This window comes from Oryza sativa, chromosome 8 (assembly GCF_034140825.1).
Source record: "Oryza sativa Japonica Group chromosome 8, ASM3414082v1".
Taxonomy (NCBI): domain Eukaryota; kingdom Viridiplantae; phylum Streptophyta; class Magnoliopsida; order Poales; family Poaceae; genus Oryza; species Oryza sativa.
In genome coordinates this window covers 4,635,382-4,658,229 of record NC_089042.1, presented here as the reverse complement: position 1 = coordinate 4,658,229, position 22,848 = coordinate 4,635,382, and the positions used below count along the sequence as shown (strand labels likewise).

The 22,848-nt window shown below is 40.4% G+C and overlaps 2 protein-coding genes and 2 long non-coding RNA genes across 6 annotated transcripts; 2 read left to right on the top strand and 2 right to left on the bottom strand.

Annotated features, from left to right (window-relative positions):
* The first annotated feature begins 3,862 nt into the window (after positions 1-3,862).
* LOC4344812 (diacylglycerol kinase 1-like) lies at positions 3,863-8,797 on the top strand. The gene is made up of 13 exons (XM_015792632.2): positions 3,863-3,983; positions 4,262-4,490; positions 4,602-4,724; positions 4,829-4,957; positions 5,168-5,253; positions 5,531-5,654; positions 5,782-5,830; positions 6,114-6,196; positions 6,689-6,756; positions 7,183-7,260; positions 7,685-7,772; positions 7,904-8,020; positions 8,183-8,797. The coding sequence occupies exons 2-13, from the start codon at positions 4,269-4,271 to the stop codon at positions 8,522-8,524; spliced, it is 1,509 nt and encodes a 502-aa protein (XP_015648118.1). The 5' UTR covers positions 3,863-3,983; positions 4,262-4,268; the 3' UTR covers positions 8,525-8,797.
* Positions 8,798-11,737: 2,940 nt separating this feature from the next.
* Positions 11,738-12,777, bottom strand: LOC136351283 (uncharacterized). The gene is made up of 2 exons (XR_010734251.1): positions 12,537-12,777; positions 11,738-12,083 (listed from the first exon to the last, which is right to left on the bottom strand). It is a non-coding gene; the product is annotated as an uncharacterized lncRNA (long non-coding RNA).
* A 3,019-nt stretch (positions 12,778-15,796) lies between these two features.
* On the top strand, positions 15,797-16,534 carry LOC136351318 (uncharacterized). 2 transcript variants are annotated; one of them, XR_010734326.1, is made up of 2 exons: positions 15,797-15,866; positions 15,971-16,534. It is a non-coding gene; the product is annotated as an uncharacterized lncRNA (long non-coding RNA). The 2 variants fall into 2 exon arrangements; XR_010734327.1 differs by having other exon boundaries at positions 15,797-15,900.
* A 762-nt stretch (positions 16,535-17,296) lies between these two features.
* Positions 17,297-21,993, bottom strand: LOC4344809 (uncharacterized). Of its 2 annotated transcripts, none has more exons than XM_015792630.3 (9): positions 21,817-21,993; positions 21,371-21,648; positions 20,383-21,256; positions 20,234-20,298; positions 20,079-20,134; positions 19,131-19,234; positions 18,807-18,879; positions 18,535-18,715; positions 17,297-17,652 (listed from the first exon to the last, which is right to left on the bottom strand). In XM_015792630.3, exons 2-9 carry the CDS (start codon positions 21,588-21,590, stop codon positions 17,567-17,569), a joined length of 1,659 nt encoding a protein of 552 aa, XP_015648116.1. In that variant the 5' UTR covers positions 21,591-21,648; positions 21,817-21,993; the 3' UTR covers positions 17,297-17,566. The 2 variants fall into 2 exon arrangements, with proteins under 2 accessions (XP_015648116.1, XP_015648117.1); XM_015792631.3 differs by having other exon boundaries at positions 21,371-21,641.
* Positions 21,994-22,848: the final 855 nt, after the last annotated feature.

Sequence of the window (22,848 nt, the reverse complement as noted above, 5' to 3'; positions counted from 1 at the left end):
TGAATAAATGAGGAAAAAGAAGGAAATCATATCTTGCATGAGACATAGTTTCTACGCAACATCCAAGACATCATCTGAGATAAGTAACATTAAATTTAAGTATGGAATATTGGTGTTTGCATTGGAAGAGTAGTGTCTAGTACTAGTTTCTTAATGATGTGGAGTTTATGGAAACCATGTTTAGTGTCTTGGGTTGGGAATGTCCTTATAAAATAGAGGGAATGCTACTTCCTTGGAGGCGAATCTGTACGGAATTTTCATACATCAACCCCCTATAAATATATTGATGTCATGGTTTTAGAATTTTTAACTTCGAGACATGTCAAAACGACATCAGTATATTTTTGAGAACAGGAGTAGAAGACCACAAGAGACCTGCTACAAATCTGCAGCTCATTTTGCAACTTAAGTGCGCATGTAGATATCTCATGTAAATAGCCATGATTTTTTAAGAAAAATATCGATAACATAGATTATAATGTTATAAGCCACTCCACTAACATGCACTACTAAGTTCAATCTGCGCACTGAAAAACAAATTTGGGCATGATTGGTATGGTACAATTCAAGTATTCATAACCAGATTTGGGCTTAACATTTTGCAATATGGTACATGCCTATTGTATAAATGTTGTTTGCATTTGAATTGTAAAAATATAGCTCCAATTATTGTTGCTTGATTCCCTTGGTTTAGGGGTTTAGGCCCTTTTAGGGAGTAAACAAAGGAGCTGGTGAGGGAAAATAGAGATAAGAAATCCAAAGAATAAAATTAAAATAATTGGTCTGTTTTGATCATAGGTAGACTTTGTCTTGGTGAACTTGGCAATCTTATTGGGCTCACCGGTGGTTGCCCTGGCCCAAGAGGATCTAAATCGGCCTAGTCGAAGGAGGCACTCCATGAACCTATTTAAATTGGGGACATTTAAGTATTTACCACTTTTAAGATGTGTTAATTAAGGAACTTTTTTAGGCACATAAGTAGTAACTTTGTATACTTGGGTGTTTGTAATTATGAAAACTATACTTTAAATCCCAGTAGGTGGATCTATACACTATAAATTTACCATGGTACCTTAAAAAAGGGCTTTCCTTATTTGAAAGTGTATTATTAAATAAACAAAAGAATAATACGATATTAACGACATTTGAAAGTGTATTATCTAAGTACTAGTTACATTAACGACATGTCATATTCATAACAAACATACGGTGGCATGCTTTGGCTGCATAACTGTTACACATAACTTAGTTTTGAAATGTACTAATTTCGAGACAAGTAGAAATACAAGTTGCGGAGATGTGGTTTGCAAAAGTAATAGATGTAATATATATAGTCTTCTCTATAGCTACTAGAAATTACATCGATAGCAGCATAATCAATTATTTTTCAATTACAAACTTAGCTAACCATCAAAGATAGATGATTCTCAACGAAAGGCAGGTAGAATTAGCTAAAACAGAGAGGTTATGGATTTTTAAAAAGTTACTTATGTGCCTATATGCATTCTGTTGGTTTTTTATATATCTGTATTTTATCTTGTCACCTAAGTATCCCTAAGAAAATAGAAAGGTTATGTTTGTTTCCGTTGGTTCTCAGGTAAGATTTGTTCGTCTAATCCCTAAGATAGAGGGATTGAAGAGTATTGAGAAGGAATAATTTCACATCACAATACGTGTGGATTAAATTCCCTTCAAATCCCCCTCGATTTCTCTATGGGAGGGATTAAACAAACAAGACAATATGATTTTGAAATACAGTGGTAAACTGGTAATTAACATCTCATACCGACGATGGCAAAAGTACATCACAAATTTTGACAATTTGACTCTTTGCAAAAACTATTTTTACAAATGAACCGCTGTCTAAACTTATTTCAAATCTGACCCTTTTGCTCAATGCCAAATCATGTGGCGCTGAACTTAGACACCTCAGCGCCACGTCAGCTGGCGCTGAATGCCGTGCCACGGCGAATGGGAGACTAAGTCAGCGTGCCAACGTACATTCAGCGCCATGCTATTTGGCGCTGAGGTGTCTAAGTTTAGCGCCACACGATTTGGCGTTGAGCAAAATGGTCAGATTTGAAATAAGTTTTGGCAACGGTTCATTTGTAAAAATAGTTTTTGCAAAGGGTCAAATTGTCAAAATTTATAAAAGTACATAGTATCAAAGTCAAAACTATAAGCCTGTTTAGATTGGTGTCATTTTAAACCATACCATCTCTTTTGATAAAATTGATAGATACATGGATGCATTTAGTTTGTTACTAAAATACTGGTAATGACTAAAGATTTTTAACAACAACATATTTAGCCTATCCTACAAAAATTTGATAATATTATTAACGTACCGAAATTGTGAAAATGTTCATTTTGATAGTTACATGAATAGACCCTACGTGAAACTTCTAGAATAAAATATGAACCACACTATGAAGCTGTCAAAGTTTCAGCCTGATTAGACAAAGTTTGACCTTTCAAAATGATCAACCTACTGTACAAGAGACAAGACCATACGTGCAATGCGTCCATGTATCTAAATTACCCTATTTGCTGTGGACTACTCCCTCCGTCTCATAATATTAGGATTTTGAATTTTTATTTATAGAGTTTGACCACTCGTCTTATTAAAAAAATTTCATAATATAAGGGATTTTGAGTTTTTACCTATAGAGTTTGACCACTCGTCTTATTCAAAAAATTTATGAAAATATAAAAAATAAAAAGTTGTGCTTCAAATACTTTGGATAATAAAGTAAGTCAAAAAAAAATAAATAATAATTCTAAAATTTTTTGAATAAGACGAGCGGTCAAACAGTGCAAACAAAAACTCAAAATCCTATATTATGGTACGGAGGGAGTTCTATAGTTACCTGCCTAGAACACACTGTCTAGACCATCAATGTACCAGATACATCCCCAATCTTAGAGACAAAAGTAGCTAGATTTGTACAATTAATTAAGTGAACTACTACTTTGCACTACTCCAGCAGAATAATTAGCAAAATTCTATCTTCCAATCAACTTCGCTTCAGATGCGAAAAGGCGACAGCCTTTAAGCCTCATTCAACTATTCAAGCCACTTGACATTCTCATAACAGCACATACCCATCTGATGTGACATTATGCAATAAATAAATTTATAATTTTATCATCAATACTGTTTCAGATAGCAATATCTGTACCAAATTGCTATATGATTCTAAGTCCAGCCCAGACTTGGGTTGACCCAACATGTGCCGTCCATCCACGGATTTAGCCACTAATCCGCGCAATCCAACGGCCCATATTTCGTCTCATATCTGGCCAGCAATTGCAGCAAATAATTTCATCCTCCCTCTGTTTTATATTATATAAGTAGCTTGATTTTTCTACTAAGTATATTTTTAAGTTTAATTAGATTTATAAAAAGTATAGCGATATTTTCGACAGAAAACAAATCTATTATTCAAATATATTAATTGTTGGTTTTAATGGTATTAATTCTTGAAATTTGACTTAAAAAAATCAAAACGAACTATTCTAATTAAATGGGTTTAGTTAATTAGTACTTCCTTCATCTCATTTTGATTATCCTACAAGAATTTTGAGTTATTCTCAAATTGATCATATCTAAGCAGTGTGTCTATTCGCTTACTAGGAGCAATTGCTATGGTTGCATGTCTATTCGGTTATTTGTACTTGATCAAACTTCTTTTAAGTTTGACTTTAAAAGAATCAAAACGATTAACACTAATTACAAGGGTTTAATTGAGTACTATTAGATTAACACTAATTACATGGGTTGCCTCTAATTATTAATCACTCGCGCCTCATCCTGCGGAGAAGAGCGAACACTTCTCCTTCTCTCTCTTCTTCTTCCCTCATCCCCGCGCGGCCTCCCGCCTCCGCCTCTGCTCGCGAGCCACCCATTTCCCGGCGACAGCGGCCTCCCTCCGCCGCCGCCGGCGATCTGACACTGGCGCCCGCGCCACCGGCCGAGAAAGGTAGTTCCTTTTCCAGTCCTGGGTAACGATCCAAAGGCGGTTTCTTTTTTTATCTTCTCTTGTGGATGATAAGTTCGAATTTTTCCCTTTCATCCATGGCCTCCTGCGATTTATGATCTGTTGCGAGACAAATCGACACGGGTGTTTGTGGGTTTGGTGTGTTGGATTCGACTGTTTCTTGGCCTGAATCATCTCAGGAGAAGGAATTGAATTTGTGGTGGTGGCATTTGTTGTGGTGTTCTTTTTAGGGGAATTGAAGTGTCATAATCGATTTGCAGGAGCAGGATGGAAGGGGAGATGGATACTGTGGTGGGTTCATCATCCAAGCCATGCGGGCCGCTGACGGATTACCGCATTCCGGATTACATCCTGAGGCCGGATGCGCAGCGGGTGCTTCTTGATCATGCGCCCCCGTGCCCCGTGCTGGTGTTCATCAATTCTGGATCTGGTGGTCAGCTCGGGAGCAGCCTGATCAAAACCTACCGTGAACTTCTCGGTGAAGCGCAGGTATATCGTCTGCGTGTTTGGAAATGTGATTTCCTTTCTTGCCTTGTGGCGTCAGGAAAGGAATGTGGCTTTTGTTATATCAGTTGTTGATGGCTGCTGTGTTCTTTTCAGGTTTTCGATGTCTCCGAAGAGGCTCCGGATAAAGTGTTGCACCGTTTGAATGTCAACCTTGAGAAGCTCAAGATGGATGGAGACATTCTTGCTGTTCAAATTTGGAGAACTCTCAGAATAATTGTGAGTGATGATGCTTTGAGGTTATATTATGCAGATTTGCAGAGTAGGAAGTCTCTTTGGCTTTCCATTTCCATTTCTGTTGACTTAAAAGAGGTTTCAATTAGGTTGCAGGTGGCGATGGTACGGCAAGCTGGCTGCTTGGGGTAGTCAGTGATCTCAAGCTTTCACACCCTCCTCCAATTGCTACTGTGCCTCTGGGAACCGGAAACAACCTTCCATTTTCATTTGGATGGGTAAGTGGTCAGAAATTAATGTGTACTTAACAAATCATCTTCTTGTGTCAATTAGTTTTTGAAGGGAGGTGGCAAAAGTGATGTACTTAAACTAGAGTCCATTATGTATAAGTTGTTCTGTGTTAAATGATCTTTTAAATGATTCTTGCCTGAACTTTAACCTGTTCCTGATCATGGTCTTGTATACTTTTGCTGAATTAAACATCGCAGGGAAAGAAGAATCCTTGTACTGACCAAGAGTCAGTAAAATCATTCCTTGGGCTAGTGAGGCATGCAAAAGAGATGAAAATTGATAGGTAATGCCATAAAGATATCACTTTACTTTAAGCTTTGACTTTTGCCTTGATCCTGCTCATAAGGGTTAAGCGGCTGATTAACTTATTTAATATTTGCCATAAACCCCCAAACTTGCAATCAATCAATACTGAACTCTTTTAATGAACCTTAAGTAGTTGAATAATTACCTCTTCAAATCTGTTTGTCCTTCCTCCCAGTCTAAAACATGATTTCCCTTTTATACCTCATTCAAACACAACAGAAGACTACAATGTAATGTGCACATGAATGTTTCAGCTGGCATATCATGTTGAGGATGCGAGCTACAAAGGAAGGTCCATGTGATCCAATCGCCCCCTTAGAGTTGCCTCATTCATTACATGCATTTCACCGTGTGTCAAGTAGTGATTCCCTCAATATGGTAAGACAATCTGTCCAGTTTTTCTAAGTTACTATGTTTCTTGTTGACGAAAATTGTTATATGTCAAGACCCAAGTGGCATTGAATTTAATTCATTTCCTCAATTGGTCTTTTTTTTTCCCCTTCAGGAAGGTTACCACACATTCCGTGGAGGATTTTGGAATTACTTTAGTATGGGTAAGGCTTTGTCTGTTCATGGCCACTTCCAGTTATGGACCCTAAACAGTCTGATGGTTTGGTTTCTAGTTTACCGTGGAACTTGATGTTGCATGCTAGTTTGTGCTATGAAGATGCAGGCACCTGCTGGTTCCATGTACGGCAAGTACTGTGGGACTCATGATCACTACTGTCGTAGTTTATTATATTTGGAAAAAAGATCCCAAGTTTCTTCAAGAACCTAGAGCATATATTGATTCAATGACTCAGAAATTCAAATTTTCATACGTGATGATCTTTGCAGGTATGGATGCAGAAATTTCTTACGGATTTCATTCTGAAAGGAAGAAAAATCCAGAGAAATTCAAAAACCAGCTGACAAATCAGGTATATTATATTCTTATTATTGTGCATTGTGATGATTTCTTTTGTACTGTTTCGCTGTGCTGCAGATTCTGAATTACTCGTAAGTTTAAAATTGTTCCAACTGAACTGCCTCTTTATTTGGCAGGCAGAGACTTGAGACGTACAATTGACCTTATTTAGATTCTCTATGTGCTCAACACCCATTTCTTATGTCTTCCTGTGGGATCTTACTATACAGAACTTTTATGAGCTATGAGAAGTGAGGAAGTGTCGAATGGGACCAATACCCATTGCATGTTACTGGAATTCTTAACTGTAGTTGTTACAAAATATTGCACTTACATCTCTAGTTCTGTCAAATTGATTCCTAAATATGTAATCCTTGATAGCTAATATACCTGTAAATATGTGAAATTTACTTCTATATTGATTTAGATAAATGTCCCTCTAGTCAATTTCAATCTGGCTGAATGACTTAACTTTGCCAGGTGTTAATCCATTTAATCTATACAGGGTACATATGCTAAGGTTGGACTTAAACAAGGATGGTTTTGTGCTTCTTTAAGTCATCCATCTTCAAGGTAGCTTGTTGATTTATCATTAACATATTTCATGGTATACCTGTTGTGCTAGTTGTATACTTGTATTGTGTTATCTTTGCAGTCAAGGTGTCTCTAATTTAATATTATACCACCTAACTCCTATAAATATCTGTGAGTAATGTGGAGAGAGAAGTTATAGGGAGTATACCCACTCCAGCATTTTTGGGGGTGTTCAATGTACATTGCATTTACAAACTACACCAATCAATTCATTTGTGCCCTTTTTTGTTCCTTCATATTAGCACCATCCTTGCAGTTTATAGATTCAGTCCACAAAATTTATTGTCAAAGCTTAAACCTGTACTTGGCAATGTTAAATTTGAAATTTGGTGTAATCAATTTGTGTGCGTTCAAGTTGTTTCCTTCTTTTCGTTTTGGTTGTAAGGTTGAGTGCTTCATTTCCAGGAATATTGCTCAACTTGCAAGTGTGAAAATCATGAAAAGAGCCGGTAGCCACTGGCAAGAACTTAACATTCACCACAGGTAAACATTGTTCATTCCTTTTGTTGTACTATGAATTATTTTTTCCCCCGTGTACTGTTATTTGAGCCTACTAGTATGATATGATACAAGAAAGCTTCTCATTTGCACTTGGAATATTTTGCTTATACTGTTTCTTTTTTGGGATACGCAAAAGGCTTGCGTATCTTTTCTATTAAGATTGGAAGCAGTATACATTACTTTGAAAGCTGTAAAAAGAACTGAATCGAAAAGAAAAGAAAACAGAAGAGAAGAAAAACTCGGATATACTGTTTCAGTTTTGCTTCCTTGCAAGTTACAATATGTTCCTTGGATTTCTTGCTTGCACATGTTGGCAACATTTCTGATTTATGTTCTGCTTGTTGATGGAGGATGCTACCATAATCTATGAGCAAAGTTGTGACCTGTGTACTACTGCCTCTTGCAGCATTCGATCAATCGTCTGTCTCAACCTGCCTAGTTTCTCTGGAGGTCTGAATCCTTGGGGCACACCTGGCACAAGGAAAGTAGAAGAGGTGAGTTTACATGCACTACGCTTGTCATTCAACACGTGAATTTCGCATTGTAGCTATTCACAGATTATTTACTGGAAATCTTCAGAGGAACTAATAATCAAACCTCTGTCTTGAAAAAACAAAATCTACAGAGGGAGCTGACGGCACCTTTTGTCGATGATAGACTTATTGAGGTTGTTGGATTCCGTGATGCCTGGCACGGACTTGTCTTGCTGGCCCCAAATGGACATGGTACCCGCCTTGCGCAGGTATGAAGTATATGTAAAAGTGCTTCCATTTTGTCCATTTGACATCCCAGAACTGAAAACCACTTCTTCCCCATTGTGCCGTAGTCATAATTTTCTACGTCAAGAACTAGAACTAGTATAGTCCTCTCCATTCAAGCTTATGTGGACATCCTTCAAAATCAGGCCCAAAGGATCCGTTTCGAGTTCCACAAAGGCGCAGCAGAGCACACCTTCATGAGGATCGATGGGGAGCCATGGAAGCAGCCCCTCCCAAAAGATGACGACACCGTTGTTGTGGAGATCTCCCACCTTGGTCAGGTCACCATGCTTGCCAACGAGCCCTGCAAGTCGAAGAGCGTCCATGACGACCAATCCTCCCACGCACAACACAGCGGCCATGGCAACAACGACGACGACAAGGACAGCATGGAGGACGAAGATGAGTGGGAGGATGGCAGGAGGAAGTTTGGTGCCGCAGATACATTCAAGATCCCTGACGAGGTTGACATTGCTCACCTCAGCTGAACTCAGAATTGGTATCTTTTCTAGGTTGCATTCTTGATGTTCATAATCTTCTTCAGTAAAGTGATTTTTGTCTTCGATTCCTTCAACATTATAAGAGTGGAATTTAGTAATTCGTTCACTGCAAAATTTGGAATGTATAGACCATAGGTTTGGAACATCTATAGTAGAACCCAAGTTGGTAACATTTCTGATTTCTTGTTTATTGTTCAGCAGAAATTTGTGTTATTTTGGGAAGAAAATAAAGTTATTAAACTGTTGATATTTATTTTTCTAGATTGTATATTTGTGTACCATTTGAAATGTGTTCAAATTCAAATGTGGTGAGAAGATAATGACTCATGCTTATGTTTATATCCCCCCCCCCCCGGTTCCAATGTATAAGGCCTATATTTTTTTACACGATATTCAGTAACATACTTTGACAATCCATTTATTTCATGTTATGTTTTTAACAAATATGAAGTTACTATCACATGAAAGTACATTGAAATGTGAATTTAGTGATATAACACGCATAATACTTAGCATATATATGGTTTATATTATTATTAGTAAAAAAATTACTGAGTTTAATTTTCCATAAAAAGATGACGCCCTATAATTTGGGATGGAGGGAGTAAGTTATAAGCCAAAATTTAAATTTTAGAACTCAATTTTGAATTTTGTTTTTTGTTTTTTCATTGTAGTTTATTTTACACTATCTGCTTTTAATTGCTAATAACATATATAAAGAAACTTTACTCAGAAATGATTTTTTTTATTTGATATTAAGCGATTCGAATATTAATCATACGAGTAAGAGAAACAAGAATTTTTTTGGGAAATATTATTATTTTAATGAAAAATCGCAAAAATGGTGGTCATCGAAGATTTTTCACTAAAATAGGGGCCTGTCGAACTGCGGTAGTTTTTATTGTTCTTTGCTAGTTGTAGTTTTTATTTGTTTCTTAAAATATTTGGATTAATGAGGTATTGTTTATATACAAATTCTTTATTATTTTCATTGCCATTTTTGGTTTCATGGCTTTGCCGCAACTTCGTGCTCCTTTATTCTCCTATCCCTACTTGCGTTTTAGCTTCAGTTACTCTTCCGCCATCATACGTCGGGTTGACCATGTCGATCTACAAAGTGAATCCACACATCCTTGGGTTCTCCTGAGGAATAAATCAAATTATAGAATGGGATATGTATTGCATTATGGAAACGCGAGCAAAAATGAAAATAAAAAATTAAGCAATGACATACAACTAAGTTGTTGTCTATGTTGGGACAGACGGAATATCACCTTCCAAATGTCTCTTGTGAAAAGGATGTAGCAATTTGGCAGCGATCTCTACAACCGCATTTTGGATGCTCAAACCATTCAGGTAGACATAATGGATTGGATCTCCAGTGTAAGTTTGACTACACTTGGCGCTCATACTCCATCAATGCTTGAATAATTGTGTGGTCATCTCAGGTTGTGTTATCCTTGCACCAATGGAAGTTACTCTCGCCGTATCGATCCACTTTACGAAGCCACATTTCGAAAGCCCACTGTGGGCCCAGTCGAATTCCCGTGGTTAAATTGGTTCTGTCAACCTCCCGCCGTTCGAGAGCACCCGCCTGTTGCTACACGGCCGTTCGATAGGGTCCTGTCGAACTACCGCACTTCGATAGGCCCCTATTTTGAAAAAGAGTAAATTGCACCCACGGTGTATCAACTTGGCAGGTGGGTGCAATTTGGTGCAAGAACTAGAGAAACGAGCGTTCTAGTGCATCAACTTCGCAGGTATGTGCAGTTTAGCTAAAAAAACTTTATAAGTGATTGCATAAATGCAACAACTTGCAAGATATGTACGATTTTGATACAATAAGTTAAGAAGTTATGCGACAACTTAATTATTTGGAGCACTTTTTTATGCATATTCAATTTTTAAGTTCTTATTTTGATAATATACTAGCGTGGATTTGTATATAAGCATATTTATATTTTTATTCTAATAACTAATAACTAAAAGTCAATTAAACTAGATGTAGAAATTATTATATTTCGGTTGAGATTTAGGAATGTGAAGAAAACAAAAATTCTTAAAGGTAATTGGTTATAAATTGGATATGCAGTATAATTCTTAAAGATAAAATTCAATATTACAAGGTAATATCCGTATGATTGCTATGTAATGGCATATTGATATCGTGAGAAAAACTCACCTAGCATATGCTTAGCTTAGTTGATGCACCAAAATACTAAATTGTCAAGTTCTTTTACTAAAATGCACCTACTTGTGAAGTGTTGCATTCGTACGTTTAATTCTCAAGTTCTTGCACTATATCGCACTCACCTACCAAGTTGTTGTACTGTGGGTGCAATTTACTCTTTGAAAAATCTCCAACGGCCACCATTTTTGCGATTTTCCATTAAGATAGTAATATTTCAAAAAAATTCAGCCAAACAATGAGGGTGACAATTTCCAGAAAATCTGGGCCATTCATTTGGGCCACGTCAGCTAGCGGCGTGGGGAGAAAACCGCGGGCAGGTTTGAGCTTTGGCCCGCCGTTTCGCCGGCGTAACCAGCGGCGCCGCCCACCGCACCGCGCCGCCTACAAGTACGGCAACCGCGGCCCCTTCCTCTCCCTTCACTTCACCGAGAAATGCGAAGAGCTTAGCGGCGGCGGCGATGAGCGTGAGGTTGGCGGGTCGCGTGGGCGGCGCTCGGGTGGCTCCATCGCCGGCGCCGGCGCCGGCAGGGAAAACGCGAGACGGAGGCGCCGCCACGACGTGGAACGCGAAGGATAGGGCGGCGGCTGCGGCGGGGGGCTCGCTGTCGTCGAGGCAGGCGATGAGGGCGGCGAATGCGGCGGAGGAGGAGGAGGATGATCGGAGGAGGAGGAGGAAGAGGGAGGAGGAGTCGCTGCGGGCGTTCATGTTCATCTCCTTCTGGGGCCCAAACTCCTGAGGCCACATCCATTTCCATGTCCATTTTCTTGGGCTTTGCTTGTGATTTTTGTTTTCTTGATTTCTTTCTTCCTGCCTTCCTCGATCTCCATGGATCAAAGACGTGAATATTTTTGCCAACGGAAAAAGCATGTGATGTGAAGGTTTTTAGTTTTTTCATCTCCAGTTCTTGCCTGAAAATATGATGTGTTTCATTGACAAATTTTGCGAAACTCAGAACCTGAGTTTGATGTGCTTGAACTGTGGCGCGCTTTTAACTTTTCAAACGACAAAAGAAGTTTCAAGGATCTTTTATTCGAAATCATAGATCGACTAATGGCTGTATCCAATGTTTCAAGGATCTACCTTTCTTCAGAAACTGCAGCACAAGTGCATATGCACAAGCAGAAGCAGAACTGAACATTCTTCAGGGCTCTCCAGACTCCACTAGCTTGGCCAGCATGCATACATACATTTCACCAAAAATTCTAGTAGGATTTACATACATTTCACCAAAAGCTGTGGTAGGATTTACAGGAACAGAAGTCCAAAAAATGCGGATTGTGGCTTGCCAGAACAACTATGCTGCTTTGAAACTGAGTTTGCTCAGCTTGAAGCCTTGAAGTGCAGCATGTTATAACCTGACAATAAAATATATGTAGTATTGATCAGTAAAATGTAAGATCAGGGAATAGCAGTCAACACATCACATTTGCGAGTTGCGACTAAAGATTGCCTTGTTTTAAATACTAAATCTCGGATTATTTTTGCAGCCAATCTTTCAAGAATCTACCTTCTGCTTGAACTGGACAAGTGCATATGCAGAACTGTCTGAACATTCTTCAGATCTCTGCACTAATCTGGCCAACAGCCCAACATATATACATGTAATTAAACAAAATTCCCAGGATCTACATAAACACAGTCTAAAACTAATCCTGGTCTTCCTGGCCACAACCAAGCTCTGTAGTTTTTAATCGCAGAGGCAAGAAAAGGAAAATTGATCTTCAGAAACTGCATATGCAGAAATAACTGAAACTAAGCATTCTTCAGGTTTTGCACTAGCTTGGTCCCCAGCAGACGAGATGCATCACCTTCTCGTCCTTCTCCGCCCTCCTCCTCAACCTCCTCGCCTTCTCCTCCGCCACCGACTTCGCCGCCGGCGCCACCTCGGCCGGCGATCCACCGCCGGAGGAGGGAGGTGGCGGCCGCCCGGCGTGCGGCGGCCGGCGGCGCGTCGTGGCCGGCTGCTCCGCCCGCACGGCGGCCTGCACCGCCCTGGCGCACAGCCTGCTCACGTAGGCCAGGCTCATCCCGCTCTGTATCTGGGAGATTGATTGCTGATCAGATATTCAGAGATTTATGCTGCTTGCTCACCTCGCCAAATCTATCTTCTCCTGCTTCCACTGCATCTGAAAGACTGAAACTTTTTTAGTTTCTGATCTGAAAGGCTGAATCTTCTTTTTTCCTGTGTTTTTTGAGCTGAAACACTGAAACTTTTTTGGTTTTTGATCTGAAAGGCTGAATATTTTTTGTTTTTTGAGTGTTTGATCTGAAAGGCTGAATCTTTTTTTTTCCTGTGTTTTTTGAGCTGAAAGATTAGAGGGGAGGAGTAGAAGATCGAGCAGCAAAATGATCAGAGGACTTACTGAATTTTTATTCTGAGATGGATTCACCACTCCAATGTGTAATGTTTTTGGATGGTGATACAAAAAAAAAATCTCTGAATTGAAGGTCATGGTGATTTATGCAGTCGATCGCATCCTGCAACTTGCTGGACAAGAATATGTATAAATGGAAGAAATGCTTATTGCTCAAGAAATCATTAAACGAGATAATCAGTGCTATGTTTCCTATTAAATAAAGGGACTAGCTATATTTATGGCGTCATATTTTTCACAAAATATAGTCGGCATGTGTTTACATTGTAAGTCACTAAATTACATATGTAATTTTAGTGTATTTACAATGTAAGCCCCAAAATTATATATGTAAGTCTTAAAATTACATATGTAAATCCTAAAATTACATATGTAAATAGTGTATTAGTGAGGTGTAACTATTATGTAAATTTATATAAATATATAATTTACAACAACAACAAAGTTTAAAAAGCATATCAGTATGCATCTACGCCGTGTCAGAACCAATACAGCAAAGCGTGTGTGCTGATGCCCCGTGAGCACGAATCTTCATGCCAATCCTAAGGTTGAAAATTCGACTGCGTTTGTGGAAAAAATCTATCGCCATAATTATGGCCGATCCATTAAATAAATGCATTTTACTACTTTGAAAGACTGAAACGAGACGGAGCAGCCGATAAAATTCTTTTGGATAATGAGGTGGTATAAACAAGAGGCTTTAATTTGGATACTTACTTTGTAGTAAGTGGCAAAATATTTTTTTTTTAATATGCAAAAGTATTGCTATCTTTATATTAAGAGTAAGTGGCAAAATATTGTAGTAGAAACTTAAATGTTACTCTCTTCGTTTCATAATGTAAGTCATTCTAACATTTCTCACATTTATATTGATATTAATGAATCTAGACATAAATATATATATATATATATAGATTCATTAACATCAATATAAATATAGAAAAATACTAGAATGACTTACATTGTAAAACGGAGGAAGTATTTATTACTATCTCCTAACAAAACAAATTTTTCTTTCAAATGCCGTTCCACCATTCTCATTTCGACCCAAGCAGAGATCACAGTTTAAATATGCCAAAAAAAAAAAACAGCAGTAGTTTTGGAGATTTAACGCTTCTCTCATCTCAGCAAGGATATATACTAAATTAAAATTCACGACATGAGAGGAATATTTTTTTTTGTTTCCTTTCAATTTGCGACTCAATTTATCATCATCATCATCATCATCGTGGAACATTTACAGACACGAATCACTTAATCAGCATCTTGATGCTTGCAAAGCCAGCTTCAGATTCCCAAGTAATCAAAAGTTCAAAACTACCTACGAAATCAAGCAGCAAAAGAAGCAGGATAGTATCAATCTAAATGACAATCTTAGCTAGGGCCCCAGCAGCAGCTGAGGTACATCACCCTCCTCATCCCCTCCTCCTCCGGCCTCTCCGCCGCCATCGCCGCCGCCGGCGAGGAGGCGCCGGCGCCGCCATGCACCTGCAGCATCAGGGTGTCCATGGCGGCGCCGTGCAGCGACCGGAGCGCGTAGTTCCAGCGGCAGAGGCCCGACTGGTCCTTGAGCCCCTCCACCGCGCCCACGCTCATCGCCGCCGTCCACCACGCCTTCGCCGCCACCGCCGCCGCCGCGCTCGCCATTGCTAATTTGCAATGCCTCTCTGAATCAACCTCTCGAACTTGATCTATAGCTGTTGATGCTTCGACGATTCGATGAAGCAGTAGTAGCTGAGGAGATGATCGAGATGGAATTGGATTGAGAAGTGCAAGAAGAGTGGAGTTTATATAGAGTTTTCGTGGGCGAAACAGGAGGCGGGGAGGCGATGGTTTTTGCCGTTTTTCTGAAGAAACTGGAGGCTGGAGATATCTGCTTATGTCACTCATCTCATCTGCTAAATTTGGCGCTATGCTTCTGTTTTTTTGTTTGTTTTTCAGGTGCACAAATCATAAACAGGGCATACCAATTTTAAATTTCAGTATTTGATTGATTGTATAATTATTTTCTGAGTTTTTTTTCTCCCCTTACGTTTTTTTCTATAGAGAACGGCATTTTTCGCCCCTTTTGTCACTGAAACACTTCACCGGATTATTTACTCCACGTCTTTAAAAATATATTTTCTCAAAAAAAAAGTTTCTTATACCGTATTGCTTAAATCTATTGTTATAAGTTATTTTGCTAATGCTGAAAATGTAAGCCTTACACTATATTTTGTTTTCTTCGAGTTAGACAACATCTGGACAATAAATCGTAGAAATATTTTGTATCCTTTTCCATTTTTACCAGTTAACTCCGTATTGTACTGTCACCCTAGAGTCTGGACTGCTAAAAGGACTCACGGATCAGACATAAATCGCCTGTTATGCTAATGAAATGATTGGTCCACGAGACAGAGCCACCGACCGACACTTGGTTAACTGCAGCCGTCCAAAATTAGTTTTACTAATCTATGTTGTTGGACTTAAACCACATGCTGTCAAACACTAAAGATTCCATGGCCGGCGCCGCGTGGGTGCCATCCTGCCCTGCTTTCATCCTGCACAACGGTCACAGGTTCAGAGTAGGAATGTGCAATGCTTTCTAGATTTGGGTATAAGAGATTTATCAAATCTTATAAGTATATTATAGGTAAGGAGGCAGTAATACTTCTTCAGTTTTATAATAAAGATATTGGGCACTATTCACTTTTGATCAACACGCGTTCCTCCTTGTCTGACCCCTTCCCTTCCATCTTCAGCGACTTTCCGGTCGTCAGTGAGGTGGGAGGGGGTCCAACTCTCATCCACTAGTAGGGTTAGTTTTAGATTTTATCGGGTTCATCTTGTTTTCAGGTTAATCCTTTAGTTTCCCTTTTCATGATCAGCTCGAGGTCGTCGTCAAGCCATCGATGAACCTCTTCCTTCGGACCTCTTTGGGCGATGTTGGTGGTGGTCTTCGCTACTATTGTTATTCTCCAACAAGACCTAAAGGTGAGCTTAAATAAGAGGCTTGTTAGCTCAAACAAGGCATATGGGAATGAGTCAGTTCAACTCCTGCGTCAGCCACCTGTTCCTTCTCCGGCGACCCTCCTGCTCTAGCGACGGTCTTCTTCCTCGACTACGACGATGGTTTAAAAGGGCAACTGAAGTGTATCTCTACTTGTCTAGGTTGCTTTAACCTCCATCCTTCGGAGGTCCCATTTGGGTTCGCAACTGGGTTTCATCTTTTGCCGCTTGCCATGGTTTTTCTGCTCCTATCGTTGTTATCTGAGTTCTGGCTGTTGCAGTTGCAAGAGATGCAAAGTCAAGGACCTGATTGCTTTTTCTTCTCGTTGTTGAATCCTTTGCATTTTTCAGAACTTATGTGTAATTTGCTCATTCTCAAGGGACCTCTCTGTAAAACTGGATGTATTCCCACTTTGCTTATATACTATATGCTGATTTGCTGAGGTAGTATCTCAGTTTATGTTTTAAAATCAGTTTATGTTTTTTTTTAAAAAAAAATACTATTCACTTTTAAATTTTTAAGTACTTCAAATACTGGAAATGATACCATGTTCTTAAAGTGGGTATGCCCAAAATATAAATATAAAACTTTTCTTCACTTTGATCTAACAATATAAGGGCAGTTAATGGTCAAATTTCACATGGAGAAGTTAAAATTGTCAGTTATTAAGAATCTGAGTGAGTAATGAACTATAAGAAATCGCCTGATATGATGCATGCATCCTGGAAACTTGTTGCATGTTGGCTTTCTTAATTAGTTCCCAGCCACATGGTTGGAATAACCATGACCCTTTTTTTAATCAATGATTCAGACTCCTGGATTGGATTAATTGAGTGGATAAGGAGCAAAGTTGTGGGAGACTGGCAGGCCTGTATGTAGCTATGATAAAACCAGTGGCTGCAGGCCATGGTTTCCAGGATACCAGGGGCAATTTGTTGGTTGCATGATTAATGCGCGTCCGTTTCTAACACAAACGGTTTAATTACCTTCAATTGCTGTTCTTTACAGATTGTTTGGCTTTGTTTGCATCCAGAGAAGTCATTGTGGTGGTTACAAATATGCTTCAACATTTTCCACATTGTCTTTGCCAAATTTGTGTATTTGCCGTCTGCTTGACTGCAAAAGCTGACCAGAAGAATGCAGGCCATCCACAATCAGGTTAATGAAAACTGTATCTCTGTAATTAAACATGACTAGAAACATATTTCAGAACTATTTTTTCTATAAAAGATCAGCTTCTAATTCCGAGTAAAGATGTTCATCGATGTTACAAAATGTTTTTAAGAGTGGCAAAGAGAAAAATGCCAAAAAGATTTCAACCAATGCACAACAAGTTTGATTCTACATTTGAGTTTTCAAGCACGCTGTGCTACGCCGAGAGGCCGTGCTTCCTTCCTTCCAAGCATTTTACAGTATACTACTTCGTTTAACAAGGCACACAAGCTACCTTGGCTTCTTTGAAGAACAGCTATGCTCACATATCTGCGACAGACCAAAGGTAGGCCTCTTGCTCCGTTGCTTGCTTCTCGTTCTTCAGCTTAAACATATCCTTCTCAAATCCTGTGAAATCACGGGAATGCTTTGTAAGTGATAAGAGACCAGACTACAAGATGCAAAACAAACTTCTAATGGACACAATCTGATGCCTGAACCACTAATATTGGCCAGAAAGTTGCACAAGTTGTCCAAATTCATGTATAGTACCAATCTACCAGAGAACATAGTGAAACTGCGAGGACATGATGGACCAAGAAAAGAGAACGTGAACATGTTTCAAGTTTCTATTCCCTTGCGCAGCCTTCCCCCCTATTATAAAACCAGGTCCACCCAATCGTTTGCAGACACAACCCTCTGGTTTTGAATATTAGGGTAGAGAAAAATATATCTTGCTTGAAATTGGATAATGGACATTCTGCTGGGTCTATTCAATAAGATAAAAAAAGAGACCGTAACAAACAGCTTCACTGTTAATCCGCATTATTTCAACAGTTTTTTATCAGGTTGTCACTGCAGTTGTTGACTTATCCATTGTGTGATACTCCCTCCATTCCAAATTGATCTACATATAGTTTTTTTTTAGATTATTCCTAATTGATCATCATATTTGTGTTCATTCATTAAATCTATTCGTTATTTGTGCATTGGAGTAAATGGACATTGATGCATGCATCTATGCACATAAGTATTTATAACCCACATGCAATATCTTGATTTACTATTGGCTAGGAAATAGTGGGGATGGTACATGCATCGAGTTTGTTGCTAGAGTAAATATAGTATGAGTGAGTTATTAGTTTTTCTTGGTCTTGGTGTACCTATGAAATATGTAGATCAATTTGGAATGGAGGGAGTAAACGGTAAGCTAATCTTTTTGTCATTCCAAGCAACATGATGTTAAATAACAAGAAAAGAAAATTGGGAATGAATTTGGAAAGCACATACCATTGCTGCGATCCACTCCGTCCCAATGACGACCAGGCTTTATGCCGTAGCGGTTTGGAGGAGGATCTACACCACGCTTCAGCCAGCTGTGACTAGGTATATTTTGGGGAACAATGAAGCCAGATTCTTTCATCTTTTCATCATCTCCCAAGTCCTCCAGAAGGAGGTCTGTATCATTCCTCTGCAACATATGTACACATAAATCAGCAATTAGCCAGGTGAAGGTGTTCAAGGGTTCAACTGAACCACTCAAAATCAAAAGTGGCAGCTACCTTGACAAGATGAGCCATAGGATCACCCCACCGGATTCTGTTTTTTAGCATGGTGTCGAGCTCAGGATCATCCCTACATGCAAAACAAGTTCAAATTATAAATATTTGCAATGAATGTTTCCACACCTTCACAGTTGACAAAGAAATAAACATATTTAATAAACACACACACACACACACACACACACACACAGAGATACAGTGAGGAGAGGGAGGGAGATTTTCAACTCAACATCACTAGTTTGTTCAAGGCAATTAAGCAAGAACAACGCTATCGAGTAGGCAAAATCTGAATATTAAGGCAACAAAACTTGTATTAAATACCTTGTCCGTGCAAATGGCTTACTCTTTTCAGATTCAAGCTCCTGTAATCTAGCCTCAGCTTCTCGCTTCTGCACCAACCCTTTACCCCATTCTATATGTATTTCCTGCAACCATGTAGAACATCAGTCATTAGCTACAAATGGCAGCACCCAATACAGAGATCATATGTTGAAAAGAGTCCAAAGGAGTCATGAAGAAGGAATAATTCAATCATCATTTGATGCAATCTGTTCCATGCTACTTCTGCAAAAAGTGATCTGATTCTGATAAAAATAATCATATATTTCTCCCAAGTCCAACTATTATCTTTCATGGATTTGTCTGGACAAGCTTGCAGTATGAATCAAATGCCCATAGAGAACACCCCCCCCCCCCACCCCCACCCCAAAAAAAAAAAAAAAAAACTTCCCATTTTCTATGGTAATCTTTTAACCCTGCTGATAACAAAATTGTAAAGACAAATTTAAATAGAGCATTCTTTTGGATAGAAGACAGTGACAACCAGTGAGAAAGTTTAATGGCAGTAATAAGGCATTCTTTGCTGTAATGTTTATTAGTACTTGGTGGTAGCTGTTGATATTTCTTAGCTCCTGTATCTTTAGGGACCCCACACGTTGTAAATCTTCTATTCTGACAGCTCCATGGTAAAACTTGTGCATAGAACATAGCGACAAAAGGAACAAATGTTGTTTCTTATCCAAAAAAAAATGCATATGAGGTGCTCGAAAATGTAGGAAACAACAGGTCCCTTAGAGAATAATTTCTATAGTTTTGCAACAAAATTCTCCCGATCAAAGCAATGTCTGGGTAAATAATTTGCACAAAACATGTCCGCTAATCTATATCTGTTGATTCTGTTCAACCCGAAGCATATTTGAACTTCCATGAGCCATAGAACATTTAAACAGAAAACAATTGAATTCTCATAATTCAAAAGCATTTATTTACCTTTGGTTTCGTGTCTTCCTTTGCCTTCCTCATATCTTCTTCACTTATTCGTTTTCCTGGAAAGCATCAGAAAGTGCTGTTAGCACAAAAAGTAGCATGGGTATATAAGTAAATAACTGAAAAAACAGCAGAAATAAGCTGTGTGTAGTGCATACCTTGTTTATCTCGGAATACTGCTTTTGCCCCTTTCCCAATCACTGAGGGATCCTGTGCAGCAAACCTATCCAGATGAAACATAAACATTATTACAAATCTGACCAAAAGGAGTAAGCATCTTTGCTGCAAGATGTGAAGTACTACTCACTTGAGCCTCTCATCCTCCTTAATCTTCCTGATGTCCTCTTTAACTTCCTCTGCTGTCATCAACCCAGCTTTCCTCACCTCCTTCGGAGCCACTTCCTTCCTACCCTTCCTTGGAGGTGAAATGTCCCCATCACCCAAAGCCTGCCTTTTCAGTGGTGGCAATTTGTCCTTGGGTTCATGAGAGTCGTGCCGCGTCCGTCTGCGTGGGGGAGAGAGGTCTTCGGGCTCTTCTGAATCATGTCTCGTGCGCCTCCGTGGTGGCGAGAGGTCTTTGGGTTCCTCAGAATCATGCCTCACGCGCCTCCATGGTGGCAAGAGGTCTTTGGGTTCTTCAGAATCATGCCGCCCCTTCCGGCGTGGTGGAGAGAGGTCCTGTGGCTCCTCTGAGTCATGCCTGGTACGCCTTCGTGGTGGTGAAATGTCCTGGGATTCCTTGGAGTCATGGCGAGAGAGCCTGCGTGGAGGAGAGGGGTCTCGTTGCTGCCTAGACTTCCGCGGTGGTGACAAATCATCATGCCCCCCAGCTACCTCACTACCCTTTGGTGACGGCGTGTCTTGCCGCCTTCGCCTCTGCCTCGGCGGCGACAGATCCTTACCCGCAGCATCTCTCGGGTCCGGCGAGGGCGTATCCTGCCGCTGCCTCCGCCGCGGAGGAGACAGATCCTTCCTTCCAGCACCCCCGCGCTCCGGTGAGGGCGTGTCATTTCTGCGGCGGCGACCGGTTAAACCACCATCGGAGTCCTCGGGGGCGGCCACGGTGACCCACCCGCTTCCGTCCTCAGCGATAGCATTGTACGGCCGCGCCGCGCGAATCGCCTCCAGGCGGCGCATCCGCTTGACCTCGATGTCCTCGTCCACCAACGGTCTCTCATCCCCTGCAACCAACCAATCACAATTCCAATCAAATCCAGCACGCTGCACGCCAGATCGAAGAACAAGACCAAACCACGGGGGGAAATCAAAGCTAGGGTTTGAAGGCTATCGCGTACCGGACGACGCGGGCTCCTCCTCGATCTGGACGGGCTTGTGCCACGTGGGGTCCTCGTCGACGATAAGCACACCTCCGCCCACGGCGGCCGCGGGCTTGGGCTTCTTCTTCTTCTTCTTCTTGGCCTTGCCCTGCGCGTCGTCGGATTGGTACCTCTTGAGGTACTCCTTCATGGACATGGCCGCGCCGGACGTCGAAGCGTCCTGCTGCTTCGTCGCCATGGCCGGCTTCTCGCCGCCTCCGCCGCCGCCGCCGCCGGTGAGGGAAACCTACTGGAAGCTACGAGGTGAACAAGGGTTAGAGGCGGAATCGGTCGCGCACCAAATTCAAAATTGCTCGCAAAAACCGTAGTGCACAAGCCGAGAAACGATTCGATCTAGATCCCAAATCCAGACGAATCCCAAGGCTAAAAGGGCAAGCCGAACGATCGAGCACGAGGTAGCTTACCTGCTTGTTGCGTGTGCCTACTCCGGCGGCCGCCTTCTCTCCTGCGACTGGAAGCTTGGAGGGGGGGGGATGGATGCGGCACGGGGAGCGTTGCCGGTGGTGGAGTAGCCGAGCCGAGCGGGAGAGCCCGTATGGATGGCGGCGGTGGCGGTGATGGAGGAGGAGATGGAGGTGGACGCCGGCGGGTGGAGGCGGCGGGGGGGAGGATGGCGGTGGTGGGGGAGTGGAATTGCTGGACTGGGCCGGTTGGCTGGACGAGATGATGGTTGATGGCCCATGCGGCCCGTCTCGTTTTCGCATTTTTATTACAGATTTGCTAATAACTGTGTCGTCATATTTTTCATTGAAAATTTGTAGTATGTGTTTACTTAAGTCACTAAATTAGTTGTATTTATTATGATATAAATTTCTAAATTACATATATAGTTTTAAAGTATTTATAATATAAGTTCCTAAATTACAGATGTAATTACACTAGTTATATATATATATATATACTAAATTTATACTATAATTACCATTTGACATATTTTTATCAAAAATCAGATAGACCATTTATATATGTGCGTACGTTACAGTTGTATAACGGGATCTAAGAGATTATTTTGGGGCGGTATTTGAAGGATTGGGATTCGGTGACATACCTCCGTGACATTCTCAGTGACGTTGAGTCACTGACATTCTCCGTGTCACCCATGTCAGTGACTCAACGTCACCGAGAATGTCACGGGGGAATGTCACCGAATCCCAATCCATTTTTGAAGGAGGGAACCATATCCTCTGACATTTACACAGTAATGTTACGGTGTGACATTCCTTCAATCCACACCATCCATTATAAATCAACGGCCGTAGATTATTTGACATGCAATCAACCAAACTAATTAGTAGATTGTGTAGTGTCCCTAGATCAGATATTGCATTTTCAAGAGGCAAACATCGTTGACCGATGGAAGAATCGACATATGATGATAATTATGTTTCACTTACTTGTTAGATGTAGCGATTAGCACATTATCCTGGAGGAAGTGA